This window comes from Dendrobates tinctorius, unplaced genomic scaffold (assembly GCF_039654945.1).
Source record: "Dendrobates tinctorius isolate UK_male_01 unplaced genomic scaffold, ASM3965494v1 ptg000086l, whole genome shotgun sequence".
In the NCBI taxonomy this organism is placed as follows: domain Eukaryota; kingdom Metazoa; phylum Chordata; class Amphibia; order Anura; family Dendrobatidae; genus Dendrobates; species Dendrobates tinctorius.
This window is the reverse complement of record NW_027361754.1, coordinates 29,923,652-29,947,476: the sequence shown is the minus strand read 5'-3', so window position 1 is coordinate 29,947,476 and position 23,825 is coordinate 29,923,652. Positions and strand designations below refer to the sequence as shown.

The following is a 23,825-nucleotide window of genomic DNA, read 5'->3' as shown; positions in this document are numbered from 1 at the left end:
GACGCTGCGGCTGCGCGTTGGCGCTGTCCGCTGCAGAGGGCGAGCGCTGGGGCTGCTGTAGTGCAGGGAGAGGCGCTGTACATTGGGACTGATAGGGAGGAGGCGATGGAGAGGGGAGATCTCTGCACAGTTGGGGAGTCTAGGGTTATTCTATGATAGTCGTGATGCTCTGCACCACACAATACTTGGACCTGATTTATTGGAGTACTTACAAATTAGTTTAAAAAATATAGATGCCCACAGTTGCATTTTTTTTTTTACTTAAATGCATGTATGTTGGGTTAAAAATAATCTTTGCAATTGGGTTTTAGTAATAAAAAAAAAAATTGCACGGTTTGCCATCTATAACCTTTGAAGAGTGAGTAAACTGAGAGTCCATCAGTGAGCTCGTTTTGTTTGACCACGTGAAAGTTCCGCTCAACTTTGATGTGGTCATAAAACAGCTGAGGAGCTTTTGAAGAGTTTAGGAATAGTTTTTTTGTAGCCTTTTCATTGAACAGTGTCTAATCTGAAGAGGTTTCCTTTAAACCCCTTCACCCCCGAACAATTTTTTCATTTAGGCTGGAGTCACACTAACCTGCGTAAAATACGGTCAGTATTTTCCATGCGTAATACGGATGACAGACCCCTAAACAGTGCTCCGTATGTCATCCGTAATCAAGGTGTGGTCGCGTATTTTGCGCATGTCAACATCCGTATGTAATCCGTATGGCATCCGTATGGCGAGATTTTCTCGCAGGCTTGCAAAATGGACATATAATGGAGCCCTATGACAGTTTTAATAAAGAAATGAAAGAATAGATATAGACACATAGAATGCATGTGTATATATATATATATATATGTATTCTATGTGTCTATATCTATTCTTTTCTTTCTTTATTAAACCTGTCAGGGTGAGTTTACTGTAAAGCGCACTGAATTGCCGGCTTTGCTAAAAGACACCTGGTGCGTATTTCTCGCAGGTCACACGTGTGGTCCGTGTGTAATCCGTATTTTTTGCGCACCCATAGACTTGCATTGGCGTATTACGGGCGTAGTACGCTGACAATCGCAGCATGCTGCGATTGGCACGGAGCGTAGAATACAGATGAGAAATATACGCCTGGTGCGAGGGACCCCATAGAGAATCATTGGTCCGTGTCTAATGCGTGCTTTTTGCGCCTCTCACGCACCCGTATTCCTCGCCAGTGTGACTCCGGCCTTACGCTTTTTCCACTCCTTCCAAGAGCCACAACTGTTTTATTTTTCCGTCAGTCTTGTTTTTCTGCATGACGAGTTGTACTTTTGAACGGCACCATTGATTTTACCATATAGTCGACTTGAAACGGAAAAAAAAATGTGAAATTTAAAAAAAAAAGTGCAATCTCACAATAGTTGTTTGCTTTTTTTAATTTGCCATGTTCACTATATAGTTAAACCGACCTGTTATTGTGATTCTCTAGGTCAGTACGAGTGCGCAGATACCAAACACGGATAGGTTCTTTGTTTAAGTGGTGTAAAATAATTCTGAAATTTGAATGAAGTTTTTTAAAAAAAATTTTTGCCATTTTCTGAGACCAGCAGCGTTTTCATTTTCTGGGTGAGGGCTTGTTTTTCAAAAGTTAATTCATATTAATATAAAAATTAATATAAAAGTTAATTTAGTTAATTTAATTTTAAAAACAATCTTAAAATGAATAAAGTTAAAAAGGAAAACTTCTATTATGAACATTAAAGTGAACTTGCTATAGAAATAAATTGGAAGTGATTTCCAAGAGTTTTTGAAGCAGGTTTTTTTTTTTAGGAGTTGGGAGATGATCTTCTGAAAAAAAAAACAGTATTTAGGCTAGTTTCACATTTGCGCTTTTGAGCGCAGCGATGGCCTGCGCACGGCCGCCGCTAAGCCCCGCCCCCTGCCGCGCCTCCGCCGGTAGCTCTGCCTACCGGCGCATGATGCTGCATGCGTCCCCTATCTTTATCACTGGGGGCGCAGGCCGTGCACAGTATGCGTTTGGTGGCACATGCGTCCTTTTCATGGTGCGCCGAGCGCAACCAAACTGCAGCAGGTTGTGTTTGGCACTGGTCGGCGCACCGTGAAAAGGACGCATGCGCCACCAAACGCATACAGCGCATGGCCTGCGCCCCCAGTGATAAAGATAGGGGACGCATGCAGCGTCATGCGCCGGTAGGCGGAGCTACCGGAGGAGGCGCTGCAGGGGGCGGGGCTCGCTGCGCTCAAAAGCGCAAATGTGAAACTAGCCTAACAGAGCCAGTAAATCTAAATGGTAAAACATTTCTAATGAAGCATAAATACAACAATTATGTTCAGCCCAAAATGTGCAGTAAAGATAACCAATAGCTTCTTAAGGGTCCCTTCAGTCTGTAAGAAGGTACAGAGGTGTCTGATAGATTTTTTTCAGGCTCCAACCTAGATGTGAATCATTATATGCAGCCTGAACCAGCCTACGAGGATGCTAAGGCTGTGAGATCTGGAGAGTTTCTTAGTCATGGACCTGTAATCTCAATGTTTGGGTCATCGAGCCACTTAGTTATCACTTTTGCCTTGTGAAATGGTCTCCATCATGCTGGAAAAAGCATTGGTCAGCACTATATTGCTCCTGGATCATTGGGAGAAGTTGCTCTTGGAGGATGTGTAGATTTAATTCTTTATTAATGGTGATGTTCTTAAGCAAAATTGTCAGTAAGCCCCCCTTCTTGGATGAGAAGCCCCCACACATGAATGGTCTCAGGATGCTTTACTATTGGCAGGACACAGGACTTAATGGTAGTGCTCACCTTTTCTTGTCTGGACAATCATTCTTCCATACATCCCAAACAGTCTGAAGGGGGCTTCATCAGATATAATAACTTTATCCCAGTACTCTGCTTTCCAATCCTTGTACATCCCGGAAAATGCCAGTCTGTCCTTGATGTTTTTCTTGGTGAGATGTGGCTTCTTTGCTGCTCTTCTTGACACCAGGCCAGATTTCTGGTGTAGATGCACTGACAACTACCTGCTGCCTTTCTGGAGCAAGCTCTGCACTGATGTGAAACCCATCCTGTAGGTAAGGGTTCCCCAACTCCAGTCCTCAAGGCCCACCAACAGATCATGTTTTCAGGAATTCCTTAGTATTGCTCAGGTGATAATTGCATCACCTGTGCAATACAAAGGAAATCCTAAAAACATGATCTGTTGGTGGGCCTTGAGGACTGGAGTTGTGGAACCCTGCTGTAGGTGAATCCTCTTTAGAAGGTGGTCCTGGCACTTGATAGATTTTCTTTGGTACCCTGAAGTCCTATTCACAGCAATTGAACTTGTCTCTTTGTAGCTCATGATGATCCGATAAATGGTTGATTTAGGGGCAATATTCCAAGCAGCAATGTCCTTGCCTGTAAGGCCATTTTTATTGGATGCAATGATGACTGCAAGTGTTTCCTTAGATGTAACTATGTTAACAGAAGAAGATAATGATTTCAAGCATCGGTGCCCTTTTAAAGCAACCTGTTCTGCCTTCATACACGTTGACACTGTGTGCACTCTAGCATACAGCATAAACCACTGCTCTGTCGTCCAAATAAGCAGACCATTCTCTTGTAGTCTAACTTGTTTATTGGTGAAGAGTATAGAACATGCGGTAAAACTATAAAGAATACAAACAACATGGGTAAGTATTGGGCAGATGATCACACAGCTAAACAATTACAGAAAGTATTCAGTGTGATACAAACTTTACATAGAAACACACAGGTGTCTAATTACATCTACTGAGCACTAGCTGCCACACAGTTATTAACATCTCTGTACAACACTGCATTGCAAGAAAATACATTAATCTTACCAGATATGCTTTACCCGGATAATGAAGTCAAGTAGGGAAGTTACAGGAGGACAAATAAACAATGTGTAGAAAATGGCATCTCCCTCATCCCAGAATACATTGCTTCAATCCCAGAATGCATCACTCTGTTAAAGACACAGGCTGTAAAGCTATTTTAAGTCACAGCTATAAATTCAGCCACCACTAGATGGTGCTATAACTAAACCAGCACATAATGCAAACATATTTGCCCTATATTCAGAGGGGAGATCACAACCAGTCTGCTCTTTGACCGGGTGCACACGATCCGGAAGTAGCAGCCCCTCGGATGCATTGCATGTTCACTGCATCCAAAGCGCTGCCGCATGTGTGAGAAATTGACATGCTGCAGTCTGGAAAGATGTGCTGCATGTCTGTATCTGTGGGCATCTGTGGCCGCATACTGTACATGGGATTTCTAGAAATCCCATCCACTATGCTATGAAATCTGTCCAATGTGGGTTTGACGTTGCATAAGTACGCCGCATCAAACCCACAGTAACTTCGGATCGTGTGCATGTACATACCCTTAGAATTCAATCAGCATGACAGAATGATATCAGTTGCCTTGTCCTTGTTAAAACTTTCTTCTCAGTTAATGAGAAGATCACTGAAGTTGTGTAAGCAAGTCGGTTTGTGACAGGGCTGAAATTCAGAGGAAATAGGCTTTTTCTCATTAAGTTAATTTTCATGGCAAGGAATTACTTTCAGGGTTTTGTTTTATGCAATCCACTACAAAAACTGAAGCAGCAAACTTTGTGAAAACCAAAACTTGTGACAAGTCTCAAAACTTTTGGCCACAATTATACATCTCTCTACACTGCGTTGTGGCCAGCGCTGGGTGCTGTCATGGTTCCTGTGATTAGAAATCATGATGCCAATGTGATCAGACTAGTAGTGCCCCAAGAAGGTCCTGGGGTTGCAATCATGACCATCATTCCAAAATATCGTCATACTTTATGTCAAGTGCGAGCGGCCTCAGTGCAACTTAAATAAACCTAAATGCCAGTCATTTAAAAAGACGCCAGGCAGAGAGACACACAGGAAGACGCCGGCGTCAGCTGCATTTACTTGTTTCCTGTACAGAAAAGGTAGAGGAGCGATCGTTAGTGATCATATACAGCGCTGGGAATCAACCCGACACATCATCATGGTCACCTTTTATTTTGGGCTAGTTGTTGCTTTTCTCGTTGTGGGCGCCTTTTCAGAAGGTCAGTAGAGGGGACATGAAAAGTGGTGAAAATGAGGGTTTTTGTTTTGTTTTTTTTTAACTATTGCACCTATTAAACTAAATTTGGGGGATGCAACTGCAGATATAGGGGAAGCTGTGCACCATGTCTAAAGACATACTGATAGGGAATTTAGATTGTGAGCCCCATCGGGGACAGCGATGATAATGTGTGCAAACTGTAAAGCGCTGCGGAATATGTTAGCGCTATATAAAAATAAAGATTATTATTATTATTACTAATAAGAGGAAAACAAATACTGCAATGATCATTTGTGACGACTTATTTTCACTTCTTTTTTCTGTCACTCTTCGAAGATACCAACGTCCCTGCCAAAGAAAAATTCTTCGAAGAAGGTAAGTAACGGCTCATTACATGTGACTGTCAGTCTTGGATTACACAGGGCTACACAGTGCGGCTATTTAATTGTTGCAAAAAAATAAAATAAAATGCAAGCACATCATAGCCAGTTTGCAAGCTAACCACAGTCCAAAAATTAAATAAATTAGAATTTTTGGTTACTTTTTTTTACAGTTATTTTATATTTTACGCGACACTTGTTCGATGCAATGGGACATGGCCATCTTTGTTGCGCAAAAGTCACCGTATTACCGGAGTCCTAATCTGACTGCATAATATCACAGAGGGGAATCTCTGCTTGTGGATGGGTTTTTCTTCAGTGACTACGGTATATGCTATTTTACGGTTATATGTTATGGCGGGTCAGCGAAGATAATGTGTATTTAGGGTATGTGCAGAGTTTTTAGGAGTCGTTCACAAGTTTTTACATTGCCATCCGTTTCAGGAAAGCTTCTACTAGGCATCTTTTTCGTCTTGAAGCGTTTTCTAGTATTGTTTATTACACATTTTTAAGTGAGTTTTTGTGGGCCATTTTCTTTCATATTTATTTTTTTTTCAAATATGCCCCCAAAACATTAACAAAATGCTAAATAAAGACACTCCTTTTTCATATTCTTCCCATTGACTTCTATTGCAACGTATGGAGCGCCATCATAAAACGACAGGTCACTTGGCGTTTTTGGAGACCTGATGCAGATCAAAAATGATCTAAAAATTGAAGGTATGAACAGCAAAGTTGTTTTCCAATAGAAATGAATAGGAAAAATTGTTCAAGTATTTTTTTGGCAATTTTTCAGGTATTTTTTGAGCAGACAAGTTCCAAAAAAATACCTAAAAAATAAAAATCTGCATAAATATAGTCCAAAATGTCTTAGTTCCTTTGTTTACAAAACTATTCTTGCCGTCAAAATTTCTGGGACCCCAGCAAAAACCTCAAAGATCCTTATAAATCAATGAAATTTGACAGAATTCAATGGGATCCATTCGTCATAGTTCCGATTTTCACGTATATGTGAGATTCTAAGTGGAGACGTGTGTGTGTGTGTGTGAATTTGGTCTAATCTGCAGATCAACGTACATGAACTATATGGAGAAATCTATAGGCCCTATTCACATTACACCTACAGGAACTTTTATAATTTTTCATCCTAAATCCATAGATATTTATATGGAATCTATCCCCCGTTTGTTATGAGACAAGTTTAGAACAGGGATGGTTAATAAAATGAATGAAAATGTTAATTTGATTAATTACGGTACATTTTTATTAATCAGTTGACTTGTATATAAAAAAAGAGAAATTAGAGGCAAATTGAGCAACATCGTGTAAAAGAAAAACTGTTGCCCATAGCAACCAATCACAGTGCAGGTTTCATTTTACCAGGGCCATTTAAAAAATGAAAGCAGCTCTCTGATTGGTTGCTATAGGAAACAAGGACAGGTTTTCTTTTCGGGCCTATAAAAGATTTCTATATTAAAGCAGATTCTTACCTTCCAGTTTTCAGTCTCCAATTGGCTTTCTCTGAGCCGTCAAGATGGAAATTATTATATTATGTATAAAATAATAATTATAATTTTTTTATTACAATACACATATTTATTATATATATATTTTTTTCTTTTAATTGCAGCTGCTGACGCACAGTTACAGGGATTTATACCCCTGAATATTAATATTTTTGGAGTCCAAACGACTTAAGGATGTCTTTATAGTCTCTTTTTGGAGTGCAAAGTGAAAAAAAAAACATTGATTTTGCCATTTCAATTTTTTTTCTTTAATATTCATTGTATGGGATAAACATTATGGTATTTGATTAGTTTAGTCAGTAATAGCAAACACTTTTTTTACCCTGGGAAAGGAGAGGAGTATTTGAAATGTTATATTTATTTTTTTATAGTTTTTTTATTCGTCCCTTTCTGGGAACTTGAACCTGCAGTCACTTGATCACTTGTACAATGTGCATAAAGGAGCCTTCCACACCGGCTTCAATAGCAACGTCACTGGCAACTTGCATTCATGTTGAGGAGCATCCGAAGGAAACCTTACCCCATTTCCAGACTCTTAAATGCCGCTTTCATGATTGATAGCAGCATCTAAGAGAGCGCCAACGCCGATCACAGCAGCTTAGTGTGGAGCAGACTGCGCATGAGCCTGCTCCATACATGTAGTGTGCACATCTGCTGTCAGGCTCGGACTGGCCCACAGGACAATCCTCCGGTGGGCCCCCATGCAGGGAAGGGCTCTCCACACCAGTTATATGAGAAGTAGGTGGCACAATACATGTTTCACTATGTACAGACAAGGGCATCACCTCAACATTCATCTAATAAACTACCCCTTTTATTATAACATAGAAATATAGGCAAATTTGTGTGTGAGGGTAATGTGATATTTGCATCAAACTGTGGGCTCCCAATCAATGTTACTGGTGGGCCCTTGGCACCCCAGCCCGGCACTATCTGCTGTATATTGTAAGGTAAAATCCGGGCAGCATAGGCAACATGGGCACCACTCGGATTTGCCAGGTGCTGGCACCAGCCCTGGTCAGAGTTCTGATCCTTTTAGAAAACTGACTGGGTCTGCTGCTTTACAAGGGGCTGCCATGGTTTTTTTTCCCAGTAATACCAAAATGCAAAGGGAAAGTACTTTCCAGTATGCCATTCCTTCTCTTTCAGTGACCCTGATTGATAGATCCCATGTGGCACTGTCTGGCTTCATACTAGTAGATCGCGTGCTGACCATCCAACCATGTGATCTATTCTGGTTGGTTTTGACTCCCAATTTATATGTGCTCCACAAAAATACACACATGGGACAGCTCCATGACTGCTATTACCATAAGTGCGCATGCATGGAAAATAAATACCATGCATACATGCTCCGAGACCCTATATTGACCCATAAGGTTGCATACAGTATATTGAGAGTAAAGCATGCACTTTCTGAGATCCCTGTAGGCATTAAGTAAGTTTGCATTGAGTAAGGAAGATAAATTAATTATTGACAATGAAATTCTATATTTGTTTTACTTTGCATAAATCAATAGTACAAAAATACACGTAAAACTTTCCAAAATATTTGGAGTGAGATGCTTTTTCCATTTATGAACCACCACTTCTCATCCTTCTGCTTCCTTAAAGGCAACCTGTCACCATTAAAAAAACACTATTATCCTGCAGATATGGGGTTAATATGAAGGTTAATAGCCTTATTTACCGGCCCGGTGCCTACACTTAGCCGAACGCTGCTGGGAGAAAATGAACTTTATTCTCCCCTGCAAACTTCGACTTCTAGTCATAGAGCAACACTGACGCGGGTTCAATCACTGTTCTGTGCATGGAGAACGGCTCCAACCGCACTCCCAGCACTGACTGACAGCTAGCCCTAATGTTGAGCTGCTGTCAGTCATGGCCGGGGGCGTGGTTACAGAGCTGTGACTGAACCCGTATCGGTTCTGCCCCCATGACTGGAAGCCGAGCACTGCCGGGGGAATAAATTTAACTTTATCCCCACAGCATTCGGCTAAGTGCAGGCGCCAGGCAGGTTAATAATGCTATTAACCTGCAGATTAACCCCATATCTGCAGGTAAATAGCGTTTTTTTTCTAGTGACAGGTTCCCTTTAACTCATTTTTCATTCTTAAAAAAATTGCTAAAATCCCTTTTAGTCAAAACAAGATCAACTGCCTGCTTATTGAGGGATCAGATTATTGAAGTCTATTGAGTGGGAAGAGGGTGGGAAGAGGAGCTAAGTGAAAGAGAGAGACAAAGACACTCACAGACACTATTTCTCCTTTTAGTAAGTGTTTATCTCATCCCAGGACTGGATTCACAGCTATTCTGCTTAGTAGGTGTAAAAATCTCCTTCATAAACATTTGCTATGTAGAGACAGGGAAGAATGTACACCCCATGTATGTGTGTGCTGTCTAAAGGAGACATCATAGCAGCTAGTCTTCACCCACTAGCTCAGAAACAACTGAAGATTACAGACAGAGGCTGCAGAGGGAAAAACTGGTGAAAAAAAGGAGGATGCAAGTTATGCAATGACCAGAAATACTATTTTTATAAACAGTTTTTTTTTCTCTTCTATCACAGTTATAGAAAATGACAACTTGCAGCTTAAATGTAATAAGGGTTACCACTGGACAAAGCTGAATGGTGAAATTGTGGCTACTGGTGAGAACTTAAATTTGGGCTCCTTATGGAATGATCCTCGTGGAATCTATATCCTCAAAAAAGTTGATGGCTCTACAGAAGGTCATATATATGTCAATGTGTTTGTGAGACGTGAGTATTCACTCATTTGTGAAGTTGGAAGATGCAGATTAGGGTATTCTTTTAGCTGGGTAACAAAACATTAATCCCTTCACGACCTATGATGTATAGGCATGTCATAGGTCGTGCCCTGGAGCTGAGTCCTCATTTTTCCGGCACATGACAGCTGATTTGATCAGCTGTCATGTGGCTCTAACAGCCGTGGGTGGCAGCGCGATCCACCCGTGGCTGTTAACATGTTAAATGCCACTGTCAATCTCTGACAGCAGCATTTGATTTGCACTTACAGGAAGTGTGTCACTAACCCTGCCCATTGTTGCCCCTGTCATATGATCGTGGGGCGCCTATGGGTTGTCATGATAGCCGGGGATATGCAGAAGACCCCTGCGCTTTTCATTGCAGATGTATGAACGGCGGCATTCATAGGAGATGATGATTTTTACTTCTGTGTAGCACAAGCAATCACATAATCGCAGCTTCAAGTCTCCTAAGGAAACTATTTAAGCAAGTAAAAAGTAGAAAAAAAGTTTACAACAAATATAAAAGTTCAAATCACCCCCCCCCCTTTTGATCCATTTGAAAAAAAAAAAATACACGTATATGGTATCGCCGCATTCAGAAATGCCCAATCTATCAATATATGAAAACAATACAGACAGTACATACAGACTCTACAAAAGATCTCCTCTGCGTACAGACCATAGACAAGACCTCCTCTGCGTACCTACCCTATACCGGATCTCCTCTGCATACAGACGCTAGATCAGATCTCCTCTGCGTACAGACCCTAGACCGGATCTCCTCTGCATACAGACCCTAGACCAGATCTCCTGTGCGTACAGACCCAAGACAAGATCTCCTTTGTATTCAAAGCCTAGACCAGATCTCCTCTGCGTACAGACTCTAGGCAAGATCTCTTCTACTGTACAGACTCTAGACCAGATCTCCTCTGCATACAGACTCTAGACCAGATCTCTTCTCCGTACACTCTAGGCCAGATCTCTTCTCTGTACAGACCCTAGACCAGATCTCCTCTGCGAACAGACTCTAGACCAGATCTCTGCATACTGACTCAAGACCAGATCTCCTCTGCATACATAGCCTGGACCAGATCTTCTCTGTGAACAGACCCTACACCAGGTCTCCTATGCATACAGACCCTAGACCAGATCTCCTCTACATAAAGACCCTAGACCAAACATCCCCTGTTCACAAACCCTAGACCAGTCCTCCACTCTGTGCTGATCCAAGACTAGTTCTCCCATTTACATGCCCCACACAAGTCTCTTCCCTGTTTGCAGACCCCAATCCATACAGTGCTGTGCAAATTAATTGGGACAAAGCATTTTTTTAAGTAAAATAGTAAGTTGGTTACCAGTCAGTGATTGAACAGGTGTGAGTGCCTGTTCAAAGCAGTTAAAACTGGTTTGAATCACTGACTAGTAACCAACTTACAATTTTACTTAAAAAAATGCTTTGTCCCAATTAATTTGCACAGCACTGTATCTATCTGGATTTGGTCCTAGGCAGGACCCCAAAGTGTAGAAAAATGCTAGAATGGGTATAGATGGTGTGGAGAAACGAGGTTAGTGGGTACTCTCATCTGCTGGCCCAGCTGTCTTTAGCAAGACTGCATGGACCAGGACTCATACCACTGAACGCCCGCTCTATCTCCTTGTGGGCAGAACACTACACAGACAACACAGGGTTAGGGTAAAACAGTGTGGCCAAGCTTTATTGAACCAAAATACGCACTAGCAAACAGAACAATTACAGCAATTTCCCCAAGATGGTGCACATTACAAGGTCTCACCCCTCCGCTGACTCACCGGGAGGCTAGAGGATGTTATGTCAAAGCTCCCAGGGTCGCTATTCCACCTGTGATAACACACAGAGAGGAGGTCACGACAAGCGTAGGGAGCTAATCGAGAGCATTCCAGTGTTCTCTCAGCCGGGTCTGACGTACCCTCAGCTGGGATCCTGAAGAGTTTCTTGTCGGGTGTTTCCCAGAATGTCCAGCTGGTAGCTCTTTGTGATGAGATGAGACCCCGTCTTGATGAGATGAGACCCCGTCTCACTGTCTCAGGGTCTTTTTATACCCGAGGCAGGTAAGCTATTTTTAGAATTGCCAAGTGTCCTTAAGTACACCCTCACAGCCTTTCCTATCTACATTCAAAGTCAACAGACTGATTCCAGAATATAAACAAACATCAGATAAGCACACACTATGTTATATGGTATATCATTGTGCAAGTCAGCCTTCTTGACCCACCAAAATCCACACTTAGGGCCCCATGACACATAGCAATCTCGCTAGCAAGATCGCTGCTGAGTCACAACTTTTGTGACGTAACAGCGATCTCACCAGTGAGATCGCTGTGTGTGACAGCGATCAGTGACCGGCCCCCCTGCCGGCATCGCTGATCACTGCAAGAAACCTCTGGACATTTCTTTGGTCGCTGGTCTCCCGCTGGCCAGCACGAATCGCTGTGTGTGACAGGTGGGAGACCAGCGATCAGGTGTAAAATAATAAAAAAATTAAAAAATATTGTTATTCTCACCTTCCAACGTCCCGCGCAGCCTTCCCGCCTCTCTCCACGCTCCGGTCCCAGTAATCCTTTGCAAGAATGACCGCGAGACTTCGCGATCCCACGAGAACGGACGTCATCGCAGTAATTCTCGCAAAGGATTACTGGGACCGGAGCGTGGAGAGAGGCGGGAATGCTGCGCGGGACGTCAGAAGGTGAGAATAACTATATTTATTATTTTAATTCTATTTTTGACATGAATATGGCATCAGCGCTAACGAACACAGGGATGCCGGGCGCTGGGCGTCGCTGTGCTAATCACTGGTGAAGCTGTCTGTTTGACAGCTCACCAGCGATCACATAGCGACTTACCAGCGATCCTGACACGTTGATATCGTTGTCGGGATCGCTGGTAAGTCGCTATGTGTGACTCCAGCTTTAAATCCACAAGCCAAATATAAAGACAAAAAGTCAATTCCTCCTGGCCTGCAAAAACATACAGCATATTCTGGTTTCTTCACAGATGGCTATATGGGGCATGTGGGAGTTTTGCTGATATTTTGCAAATATTTTAGTACAGGAGATCCCTCCATTGGTGGGAGTCTACCAGATATAACAGGAGAGTTGGGGGTATACTTAACAATCACTTCTACTAGTCTAGGCTACACATAAACAAACATGAGACCAAAGAACAAAAACAATGCTCAATATTTAAAAAAGTAACTTAAAGATGAGAATGTATTAGTTTGATGCCTACGGACAAATGATCTTCTGACCACCTTTTCCATACCCCATTTAACTTACCATTATTATATTTGTCAGGATGCATGAACTGCATAGAACTGAACCCGGGAACCATTGCTGGCTTTATCGTAGCTGATGTAATTATGATTGGTCTTATCGCCATGGCTGTATATTTTGTCTCTGGATCAGAAATGCGCCGCCCAGCACGAGGTTAGATGATAATTTCTTAGATTTTGGGTATATTTTGTGTTTATGATATTGTGCAGTTTTATGCAAATATGTAGCCAAATTTCACAAAATAGATTGCATATATTATAGTGTTGCTCATTTTTGAACATTTAAACTAAATTTCTGTCCACTCTTTCACACTTCAGTTTTAGAGAGAGAGAGAGAGAGAGAGGAGAATTTTTTTTTTTGTCCGGCACCCAGAAAGAATTTCGGGTTAAATGAGTGTCTGGAGGATCCGCCAGAGAAAAAAACGTTGCAAGTGCAAGCTCCGTTTTGAAATCTTTGTGGATGGTGACGGACAGCAACTTTTGGCGGATCCTCAAAAAAAACGGATGCAAGGACGGCAATCCGTCACAATCCGCCAATAATGGAAGTCAATGGGGAAAAAACGGATCCTCAAAAGAAAATTGCGGATCCGTTTTTTTAAAAACCTGGCGGATTGTGACTGATTGTAAAAAACTGAAGTGTGAAAGAGGCCTTAGTGTCCCTCCTCCATGCTGCTGCTAAAGCTAGGATGATTCACAGCTCAGTGTTTTTCCTCCCTGCTGCAGCTGAATATCCTCCCAACCAACGTGATTGACAGCTCCCGAGTGTCACTCCTGCTTTCTAGTAAATCTCTGCCTGCCTAGCCCAAGTGACAGCTATTCAAAGTCCTTCCCCACTGCTGCTGAATCTCTGCCTTTCTAGCCTGACTTACAGCTCCTCAGTGTATCTCCTCCCTGCTGCTGCTTTGATCTCACACTGCTCAGTATAAGCTGCAGCAGTCAGGCTGGGGATTCGGGGTGCAGAGACTGAATATATTTGGCCTCATGAGCTCTCTATATTGAGGCATTGAGGAGTCATAAAGTGTTTATTTTAATATCAGTACACTTTTTTTGTGGATGTGAAAATAAAATCACTTTAGTGTGAATTTGGCCTTAGACCCTGCATCCTATTATAGTTGAGACTAGATTGGACTTTTATAACGGATAATGACCTGATTATGTAATCTTTTTACATAACTCTTGCGGATTATCGACTTCTCATGGCCCCTGCACAATGAAGTCCAAAGTACACCAAACACAAAATGAAGAGATTTATTTCATCAATATGTTTTTTTCCACCTTTTTTAGCTTCTGACAAACAGAATCTTATTGAAAACAATGCTGACTATCAGGTGAGTGGTAACACGGATGGTGTGTAATACCGCAACATTAGTATAAGACACGAAACTGATGGCGGATATTGAATAAGACACAAAACTGATGGTGGAAATGGAATAAATTCCTATTTTTGGTTAATAGTATTGAGGGGCACAGGACCAGGGGTCTTAGGTTTGTCACTAGGTGGATAGCCAAGGAATGTATCCGAACATAGAGAATGAACAACTATGGGTACCGGAGGCAAAGGGGCCTGGAAGGGACCCTCAAGAACTGGAAAAGGACCCCCCTAAGAGATGAAAAACAGTAGTATGAGGAGCGTTCATTTGAGGTGGCCCTACAAAGAGGGTCAACATATTCGGTTCCCAGGGAATTGTGGAACATAGAGGAACCCCAAATGGGAAAAACACTAGGGAAGTCCCATAAGTAGGAAACTTTCAGAAAAAAAGAAGGAACGGGACAGGGTCAGATAAGGCCATAACATACATCTTTGATCTTCCCTTTTAGTGACCTTTCACAACTTTGACGACAATGGCACCCGCAGGGATGTACGCTATGGTGGAGATTACCCTATTTCCTCCCTTGACTAAGTTAATCAAAGTGGTGGACGACATCCATACCTCCTAAAAAAAACAACCTAAAAGTAAAAAATAAACAACGGCAGAAAAGAAACAAGTGAAGCAGCCCTAAGAAGGTCAAGTCTTCCTCCTATAGACACTAAGCTAAAAACTGAGCTGCCTAGCGTCCTTGGGGAGGGTAGAGTCCACTGGGGGGAGCCAATACTTTTTTAAACTAGTGTCCAGCCACCAGGGCAGGGCATGTACCCCATGGTCCTGTGTCCTCCAACGTATTCAGTGAGAAAGGGATTTTACCGCAAGTACAAGAATCCAGATATCTCTGAAACACCACAATCAAGCAGCCATAATGTATCTCTCTAAAATACGTAATAAATCAATTCTTCAGCGTTTGCAAGACCTCTGCATACTTTCCTTGAATAGAAATATTTTTGTTTACAGGCCAAAAACACTTTTTAAGGCCTCACTAATGCCAATTATTTTGATCTGACTTTGATCAGAATGTGGTTCTCGTACATGGAGAAGAAAATAAAAAAGTTTCTGCATCTTCTGTGTGACTGTCTGTGAAAATTTGACCGCACTCTGATGCCATCGGAGTGCTGTCCGATTCTTTTCACAGACCCATAGACTTTAATTGACGATTTTGATCCAACATTCAGATCACAATCGGACGTGTCTCCGTCGTCGGACATGTCTCTGCCAAAAAATCACGTCCATGTGAATAGTCTCTTAGATTATGACAGATACACTCAAATCATATGTCTTAATGAGGTCTCATTGACTTTTTTTTTAAATATGAGTCTTCCTATTAAGCAGGTGTTAGATATTCTTTGAGAAATCTAAACAATTAGGTACAGTTGTGCCTATTAAATTGAGCCTAGAGGTGTCATAATTTTAGGCCGGTTTCACACATCTGACTTTCACAGTCTTAGTCTTGACCTGATGTCCTCAAGGGCCACGGTTCTCTTGATCTAAACGCAAGAGCCTCATTGGTTTTTTTATATATATATATATATATATATATATATATATATATATATGGGTAAGTTTTGGGTATGGAATCTCGCGGCCGGTCCCGTCCGTTTTCGGAGTGTGAAATTTGAATGTGTGAAATTGACCTTACATGGGAGCACTGATTAACAATATAGTAAGTCCCCCGATCCTCGTTTTCTTGCCCATAATGATCTTTATTCTCTTTTCTCAGGTACTAGGCCGGCGTGATAACGATCAGTACAGCCACCTTGCTCCGCGCCCTAAGAGAGGAGGCTTCTGAGATCGCAGGGAACTCTCCATCTTTGCGTTTTGGGACATTTGACAATGTCGGCGCTGACTTCATTACACGATTTTAACCTCCAGCAATGGAAAATATTCTCTGTCCTCGTCTGTTTTTCTGTGCTGAATAAATGATTGAAAACAACGGAAATCCTGTGGGGTTATTTCGCTGACAGAGATGGGGGGGAAGAATCTCCCACCTGCGATTTTACATCTTCAAAGCCGAGCTCGAAAGGCTGAGCGAAAAGGAAGTGGAGACAAGAACGTAACTGAAAAACTGAGTGTGAGAGAGAGAAATAAGGGTGCAAGGTATAGAAGAGGAGGGGAGTTAAAAGTATACAGTAATGGATGCTTATATAAGCATACGGTCATTCCAGTCCATAGGGCTACATGAAAAAAAAGTGTGATTAATGAAGAATTCACCACCGGGACACTCATGAGTTGCCCATTACAAGTAGTCACATGGCCATGATACCCTCCATCTGCTGTATTACAGGTAGTTGTTGCAAGCAAGTCTATCATTTGCCTTTGTACTCAATTTTTAGGACTCCTCCAATGTGTCAGGTTGCTGCTGATGAGGTTTCTTTGGAGGTAAGATGGCCTCTATGGACAGACTTTGCACAAGCCTCTCTGATTCAGGTCAGGAGGAAAGTTAGGGTCAGAAATGGGATGATGGTACCACAGTCAAAACCAGGAGGCAGGAACGAGGTCAGGAGGATAGTTGGGCTCAAAAATGGGAGGACGGTACCAGAGGCATAACCAGCAGGCAGGAACGAGGTCAGGAGGATAGTTGGGCTCAAAAATGGGAGGATGGTACCTGTTACCGCGGGCGGTCAGGTGAGGAAAATCTCCAGGAGTGGACCCTCTGGATCGTGGCACCGAGGGGACCCCGGGCGAGCCGCCAGGTGGAGCCGACCCCTATACAGGGATCGTTAGGAGCAGGCCCAGGGGTTCGGGTACCATGATAGCCGGTACCGAGAGAGGCGGCTCAGAACAGACTGGAGTAGGACCACGGGACTGTAGAAGACAGGACCAGAGTAGGATTACAGGACTGGAGCACAGATGGTAGGACGGAGCAGAGACACCGGAGCAGGACTGCGGGACTGGAGCACAGACAGCAGGACGGAGCAGGAACATGGAAGGCAGGACTGGAGTAGGACTGCAGGGCTGGAGTACAGATGGCAGGACGGGGCAGGAACGCCGGAGTAGGACTGTGGGACTAGAGCGGCCTGATATACCCCTGCCTGATCTGCCACTGGTCCGGAGATGAGGTGCTTCAAGGACATGGCACTGCCGGAGCACAAGTGACAGGAGGAAGGTGCCGCCGCGGCCTACGGCGCATGCGCATTGCATGCAGAGACGCCGTCGGCCGCGGACCTGTCAGAAGGGACGGCCGCAGCTGCCGAACGGCAGGGGGCTGCGGCGCAGGAGCGGAGGCCGAGTGAGTATACAGCGGCAGCATGACAGTACCAGAGGCATAACCAGCAGGCAGGAGCGAGATCAGTAGGGTAGCCGTGATCAGAAATGGGAGGACGGTACCAGAGGCAAAACCAGCAGGCAGGAATGAGGTCACGAGGATAGTCGGGATGAGGAATGGGAGGATAGTACCAGAGTAAACACCAGCAGACAGGAACGAGGTCAGGAGGATAGGCAGGATCAGAAATGGGAGGACAATACCAGAGTGAAAACCAGCATGCAGGTGTAGGGTCGGTGGGCCGAGCTGGGGGGGTGGTCCCTCTCTTACCGCGCAGAGATGTAACAGAGACACGATGGAGGCAAATATCGGGTACAACAGGTCCAAGTTTTATTCTCTTCGCCGTCCACTTGACGGCCTCTGCAGTACACCGCACTTCAATACACTTTACTTCATTAGACTTCACTTCGCTTATCGGCTCCCCGTTTCCAGAGCCGCTTCTTGCACACCGTACTTTACACCGGGGACGTACATATACATACCGGCCACTCTTCACTTGTTGACGCTCCTGTCAGATCCGTCACTGTGGCCGCCTTAGGCCCGTAAACCAACAGTACTTCTACTGAACAGTCGTCTCCCTCTCAATACGGTATGCGTTACCTCGGTGCCTCGTCTATACTGCGGTATTTTCCTGTCAGGACCACCCCCCTGACGTACTCTCTCCTCAGTCCCCCTGGTTTGGTTTTCCTCAGAGTGCACAAACTGTCGTAGTCCTCCTGTCACTCGAGCTCCCCCTGGGGACTGGAACTTTCTGGAACCCTCCCTCAGTATTTATATCATTCCCGGTTCCCTGTAACTCCGCCCCCCATGATCAACGGTTTCCTAAGCCCTAAGCTGATGTCAAGTCCTTTGCTCACACTCCTCCCTGCCCTCTAAGGGTCAACCCAAGGTACTGCACGTCCACTACACTTTCCTAGCTGTTTCCCCACTGTAGTAACTGACACCTGTCTAACCTGTGCAAACCTTTCCTTCTCTATTCTGACAAGTCCGTCCGTCCGTCAGGTCACCTTCCCTACACAGGAACGAGGTCAGGAGGATAGTTGGTGTCAGAACCGAGAGGACAGTACCAGAGACAAAACCAGCAGGCAGGAATGAGGTCAGGAGGATAGGTGGGATCAGGAATTGGAGGACAGCACCAGAGTCAAAACCAGCAGGCAGGAATGAGGTCAAGGAGGATAGTTGGGGTCAGAAATTAGAAAATGGGTAAAAGAACAAAACCAACAGGCGGGAACAAGGTCAGAAGGATAGCCGGTGTCAAATTCAGAGGGACAGAACAAAGACAAAAATCATTAGAAAGGAACGAGGTCAGGAGGAACGCTGGGGATCAGAATCAGGAGGAAGGTACCAGACACAAAACCAGTATGACGGAGCATGTTCAGGAGGATAGTTGGGGTCCTAGCTTAGGACGATAGCCGAGGGCAAACCCACAGGCCCAGAACCAGAAACAAAATCAGGCCGGGATCACACTTGCGAGGAATACGGCCGAGTCTCGTAAGTTAATACCAGGCACTGCCGCCGGCACTCAGGAGCGGAGCGTGTGGCTGCATGTATTGCTATTCGGCCGCACGCTCCGCTCCCAAGTGCCAGCGGCAGTGCTGGGTACTAGAGACCGTATTCCTCGCATGTGTGATCCCAGCCTCAGGAAGATAACGGGTCAGAAACAGGAGGACAGTACTGGAGACAAAACCAGTAAGCAGGAGTGAGGTCAGGAGGATAGCCAAAGTTAGTGCAAGAGGGATAAGACTGTAAGCAAAAAGAGAAAAACAGAAAGGAATAGGGTCAGGTGGACAGCCGGGGTCAAAACCAGTGGGATGGAACCCGAGACAAAACCAGCATGCCAAGGAAAGGATTAACTAAGTACAAGGGTGAAGCATCAATCTAAGGGTCAGACAACAATGTATTGGTAAATAGGTATTTTCTGACTGACATGTTACATCAGCGCCGCTCCATCTGCTGTTGGCACCTGCGCAGGCAGACGGCACAGGACCACGGCAAGCTAGGTATTTAACGCCTTTGTGGTAGCTTACCCTTTGAGAAATGTAGACCTTTGTGCTGGCTGCTAATGGAATATAATATTTGGTATTTTAAAGGGAAGCAACTGTAAAAATTCTCCAATAAAAATACATTTTTCATAAATGTTCTTTAGAGAAAAAAATGTGACTGTGCCACTCTACAATCTGCCAGAAATTTTAAGTGCTTCTTATGGAGCTGCACAAAGCAGAGGTCGGCACTGCAACATTGAGGAATGGACGGTACTAGGGTTACAACCATTTGAACTTATACAGAATATTTTGGAAATAGAAGGAGATTCTATATTACAATACACCGGAGCCTTGCAGTACCTGACACAGCCAATGGACAAGAGAGACAGTGTTCTGCATAAAATATAGGCCTATTTTTCTAATCTCTGAAAGTAAATTTACTGCTGCCATGATAAAAACGCCTAAATATTTTTTATGACTAGAAGTTTTTACAGAGGCCATGCCTCTTTTACACACTTCTTTCCCGCCCCTGAATGAGGGTCTGGATGCTGAAGCTCATTCTGGTGATAATGCATCTTGGCACCATGCTAACGACTTTCCTCGATTGTCGCTGTCCGAGAGATTTCGGGAGGCTTCTATGGTACCTGTGATGTTTTGTCAGCTTTATCTCTCTTCAAGAAATGGACTGATAACACAGGATCCACCATTCACAATAGGTGATGTCACAGCACACCTCCTCCTGTACGATGACTGATAACACCTCTATATACAGTAGATAACACAGGATCCACTATTCACAATAGGTGATGTCACAGCTCACCTCCTCATCCTGTATGATGACTGATAACTCCTATATATACAGTAGATAACACAGGATCCACAATAGGTGATGTCACAGCTCACCTCCTCCTCCTGTGCAATGACTGATAACACTTCTATATGCAGGAGATAACACAGGATCCACCATTCACAATACGTGATATCACAGCTCACCTCCTCTTGTACAGTGACTAGTAACACCTCTATATGCAGGAGATAACAGGAACAAGTTTTCATAAGAGAGATTTGATAAGTCTTGTAAAAAAATAAACAAAAACACAATGACAAGTGAACAATTTTTATACCAGTTTCAGTTTATTTTGATTTTTCATTACAACAAATTTCATTTTTCGCCTCCGTCCTCCAGGTGTTTTATATGACAGCAGTTCACATAATTTTCCTTGAACAGTTATTAAACATACATGCGGTTTCCATATAAAGTTACATTTTTATGTGCAATTTTCCCACAGTTTTGTTTTAACGATTAAACTTTTCCAAAATAATGTGTTTCAACATGGAAGAATGGGATGTACAAAAATTAAATTCACACACATAAGACGTGAAAAAAAATAAGAAATGCTGAAGTACGAGCGCGCTGACAAAATCATCTTGAGTTTTGATTCAATCCATCGTATAAGTCTTGCCTTTTTTTCTGGATTGGCTGCAACAATAAATGAGAAAAAAGAGCGTTTATTAACTCGAAATAAACAGTTCAGCCATTCTAGTCCTTTTGGAGGGGTGAAAAATGTTAGATGAGTCAGAAGCCAACAAGGCCAAAGTGGCCAAAAGTGGTAATCCTCAAAATCTACCCCTCACGTAAAACTGTGTGTATGTGACTTTAAGAAAGTTTATTCTTACTTTTGCCATTATGAGTTATGTGGTGCCTTCTCTTTTTTTTCTGCAGGTGTCTGTATGGAAGGCTAGCTGTACATGGAGGTGCCACAATGCCCTGTCTGAGATTCTTGGTGGCCAGCTCGTAGTAGGAGGTGCCCAGTGACAGTACAGGACGGGGCTGGTGCTGGTATGAGAGGAGAGGGGGGAGTCTATAAAAGGGTAATGTTTGATGTCAGGAAAAGAGAGGGTCATTACCCCCATCACCAATAGCAACACTGCAAGTGTAATACAGAGGGTACGGAAAGTATTCAGATCCTTTTAAATTTTTCACTCTGTTTCATTGCAGCCATGGGGTAAATTCAAAAAAGTTCATTTTTTTCTCATTAACATACACTCTGCACAACATCTTTAGTGGGAAAAAAAAACAGAAATGTAGACATTTTTGCAAATTTATTAAAAAAGAAAAACTGAAATATTACGTGGTCATAAGTATTCAGATCCTTTGCTCAGACACTCATATTTAAGTCACATGCTGTCCATTTCCTTGTGATCCTCCTTGAGATGGTTCTACTCCTTCATTGGAGTCCAGCTGTGTTTAATTAAACTGATAGGACTTGATTTGTAAAGGCACACACTTGTCTATATAAGACCTCACAGCTCACAGTGCATGTCAGACCAAATGAGAATCATGAGGTCAAAGAAACTGGCCAAGGAGCTCAGAGACAGAATTGTGGCAAGGCACAGATCTGGCCAAGGTTACAAAAGAATTTCTGCAGTACTCAAGGTTCCTAAGAGCACAGTGGCCTCCATAATCCTTAAATGGAAGAAGTTTGGTACCACCAGAAGTCTTCCTAGACCTGGCCATCCAGCCAAACTGAGCAATCGTTGGAGAATAGCCTTGTGAGAGAGGTAAAGAAGAACCCCAAGATTACTGTGGCTGAGCTCCACAGATGCAGTAGGGAGATTGGAGAAAGTTCCACAAAGTCAATTATCACTGCAGCCCTCCACCAGTCGGGTCTTTATGGCAGAGTGGCCCGACGGAAGCCTCTCCTCAGTGCCAGACATATGAAAGCCCACATAGAGTTTGCTAAAAAACACATGAAGGACTCCCAGACTATGAGAAATAAGATTCTCTGGTCTGATGAGACGAAGATAGAACTTTTTGGTGATAATTCTAAGCGGTATGTGTGGAGAAAACCAGACACTGCTCATCACCTGCCCAATACAATCCCAACAGTGAAACATAGTGGTGGCAGCATCATGCTATGGGGGTGTTTTTCAGCTGAAGGGACAGGACAACTGGTTGTAATTAAAGGGAACATGAATGCGGCCAAGTATGGAGATATCCTGGATGAAAACCTCTTCCAGAGTGCTCTGGACCTCAGACTTAGCCGAAGGTTCACCTTCCAACAAGACAATGACTCTAAGCACACAGTTAAAATAACAAAGAAGTGGCTTCAGAACAACTCTGTGACCATTCTTGACTGGCCCAGCCAGAGACCTGACCTAAACCCAAGTGAACATCTCTGGAGAGACCTGTCCACCAACATTCACCATCCAACCTGATGGAACTGGAGAGGATCTGCAAGGAAGAATGGCAGAGGATCCCCAAATCCAGGCGTGAAAAACTTGTTTTACTAGCTCAAAAGGGTGCTTCTACTCAATACTGAGCAAAGTGTCTGAATACTTATGACCATGTAATCTTTATTTTATAATAATAATCTTTATTTTTTACATAGCGCTAACATATTCCGCAGCGCTTTACAATTTTGCACACATTATCCATGTGATATTTTTCAGTTTTTCTTTTTTAATAAATTTGCACAAATTTCTACATTTCTGTTTTTTTCAGTCAAGATGGGGTGCAGAGTGTACATTAATGAAAAAAAAATGAACTTTTTGAATTTACCAAATGGCTGCAATGAAACAAAGAGTGAAAAATTTAAAGGGGTCTGAATACTTTCTGTCAGGGCTGCCAGCAGGGCATTACTGACCTGACTGGCATATGGGGACCGGTGGGCAGAGGGGGCCCGCATCGGGCCCCGTCTCACCTGCTCTCCGGGCCCTAGCGGCAGGCTAAACTGGGCCCTTAGCGGCGCTGCGTCAGTTCAATCGGAGGCAGGCAGCTGACGCCACCCGTAGCGCGCACATCGCTGGTAAGGAGAACTTGTTTTTGTTTTTTTTTATTTTTATTGAAAGCGGCAATCCGGGGGCCACGGAGCAGACTGAGACATGGGGACAGAATGTGAGACATGGGGGCAGAATGCGAGACATGGGGGCAGAATGCGAGACACGGGGGCAGAATGTGAGACATGGGGGCAGAATGCGAGACACGGGGGCAGAATGTGAGACACAAGGGCAGAATGCCATACCTGGGGGCAGAATGCCAGACCTGGGGGCAGAATGCCAGACATGGGGGCAGAATGGACATGGGGCAGAATGTGAGACACAGGGGCAGAATGGACATGGGGGCAGAATGTGAGACACAGGGGCAGAATGGACATGGCGCAGAATGGACATGGGAGC

General features: G+C 43.6%; 2 protein-coding genes across 4 annotated transcripts in view; one reads left to right on the top strand and one right to left on the bottom strand.

Annotated features, from left to right (window-relative positions):
- Window positions 1-5,469: 5,469 nt before the first annotated feature.
- Window positions 5,470-16,341, top strand: LOC141097811 (T-cell surface glycoprotein CD3 gamma chain-like). Its single transcript, XM_073585263.1, has 5 exons — window positions 5,470-6,149; window positions 9,525-9,716; window positions 13,055-13,186; window positions 14,317-14,360; window positions 16,123-16,341. Exons 1-5 carry the CDS (start codon window positions 6,119-6,121, stop codon window positions 16,189-16,191), a joined length of 468 nt encoding a protein of 155 aa, XP_073441364.1. The 5' UTR covers window positions 5,470-6,118; the 3' UTR covers window positions 16,192-16,341.
- Window positions 16,342-20,758: 4,417 nt separating this feature from the next.
- The window catches only part of CD3E (CD3 epsilon subunit of T-cell receptor complex), an 80,628-nt gene continuing 77,561 nt past the window's right edge, over window positions 20,759-23,825 (bottom strand). For all 3 annotated transcript variants that reach the window (XM_073585261.1, XM_073585259.1, XM_073585260.1), the window contains exon 6: window positions 20,759-21,126. In XM_073585261.1, the coding sequence (XP_073441362.1) occupies window positions 21,070-21,126 (57 nt within the window). In that variant the 3' untranslated portion in view covers window positions 20,759-21,069. The remainder of the gene's footprint in view (window positions 21,127-23,825) is intronic.

Excerpts from the sequence above, each read along its gene's own strand:
- LOC141097811 (XM_073585263.1), top strand. The coding sequence starts at position 6,119 with ATGCAGATCAAAAATGATCTAAAAATTGAAG. Across the intron at positions 13,187-14,316 it reads AATGCGCCGCCCAGCACGAG|CTTCTGACAAACAGAATCTT; the intron begins GTTAGATGATAA and ends CACCTTTTTTAG. Across the intron at positions 14,361-16,122 it reads AAAACAATGCTGACTATCAG|GTACTAGGCCGGCGTGATAA; the intron begins GTGAGTGGTAAC and ends CTCTTTTCTCAG.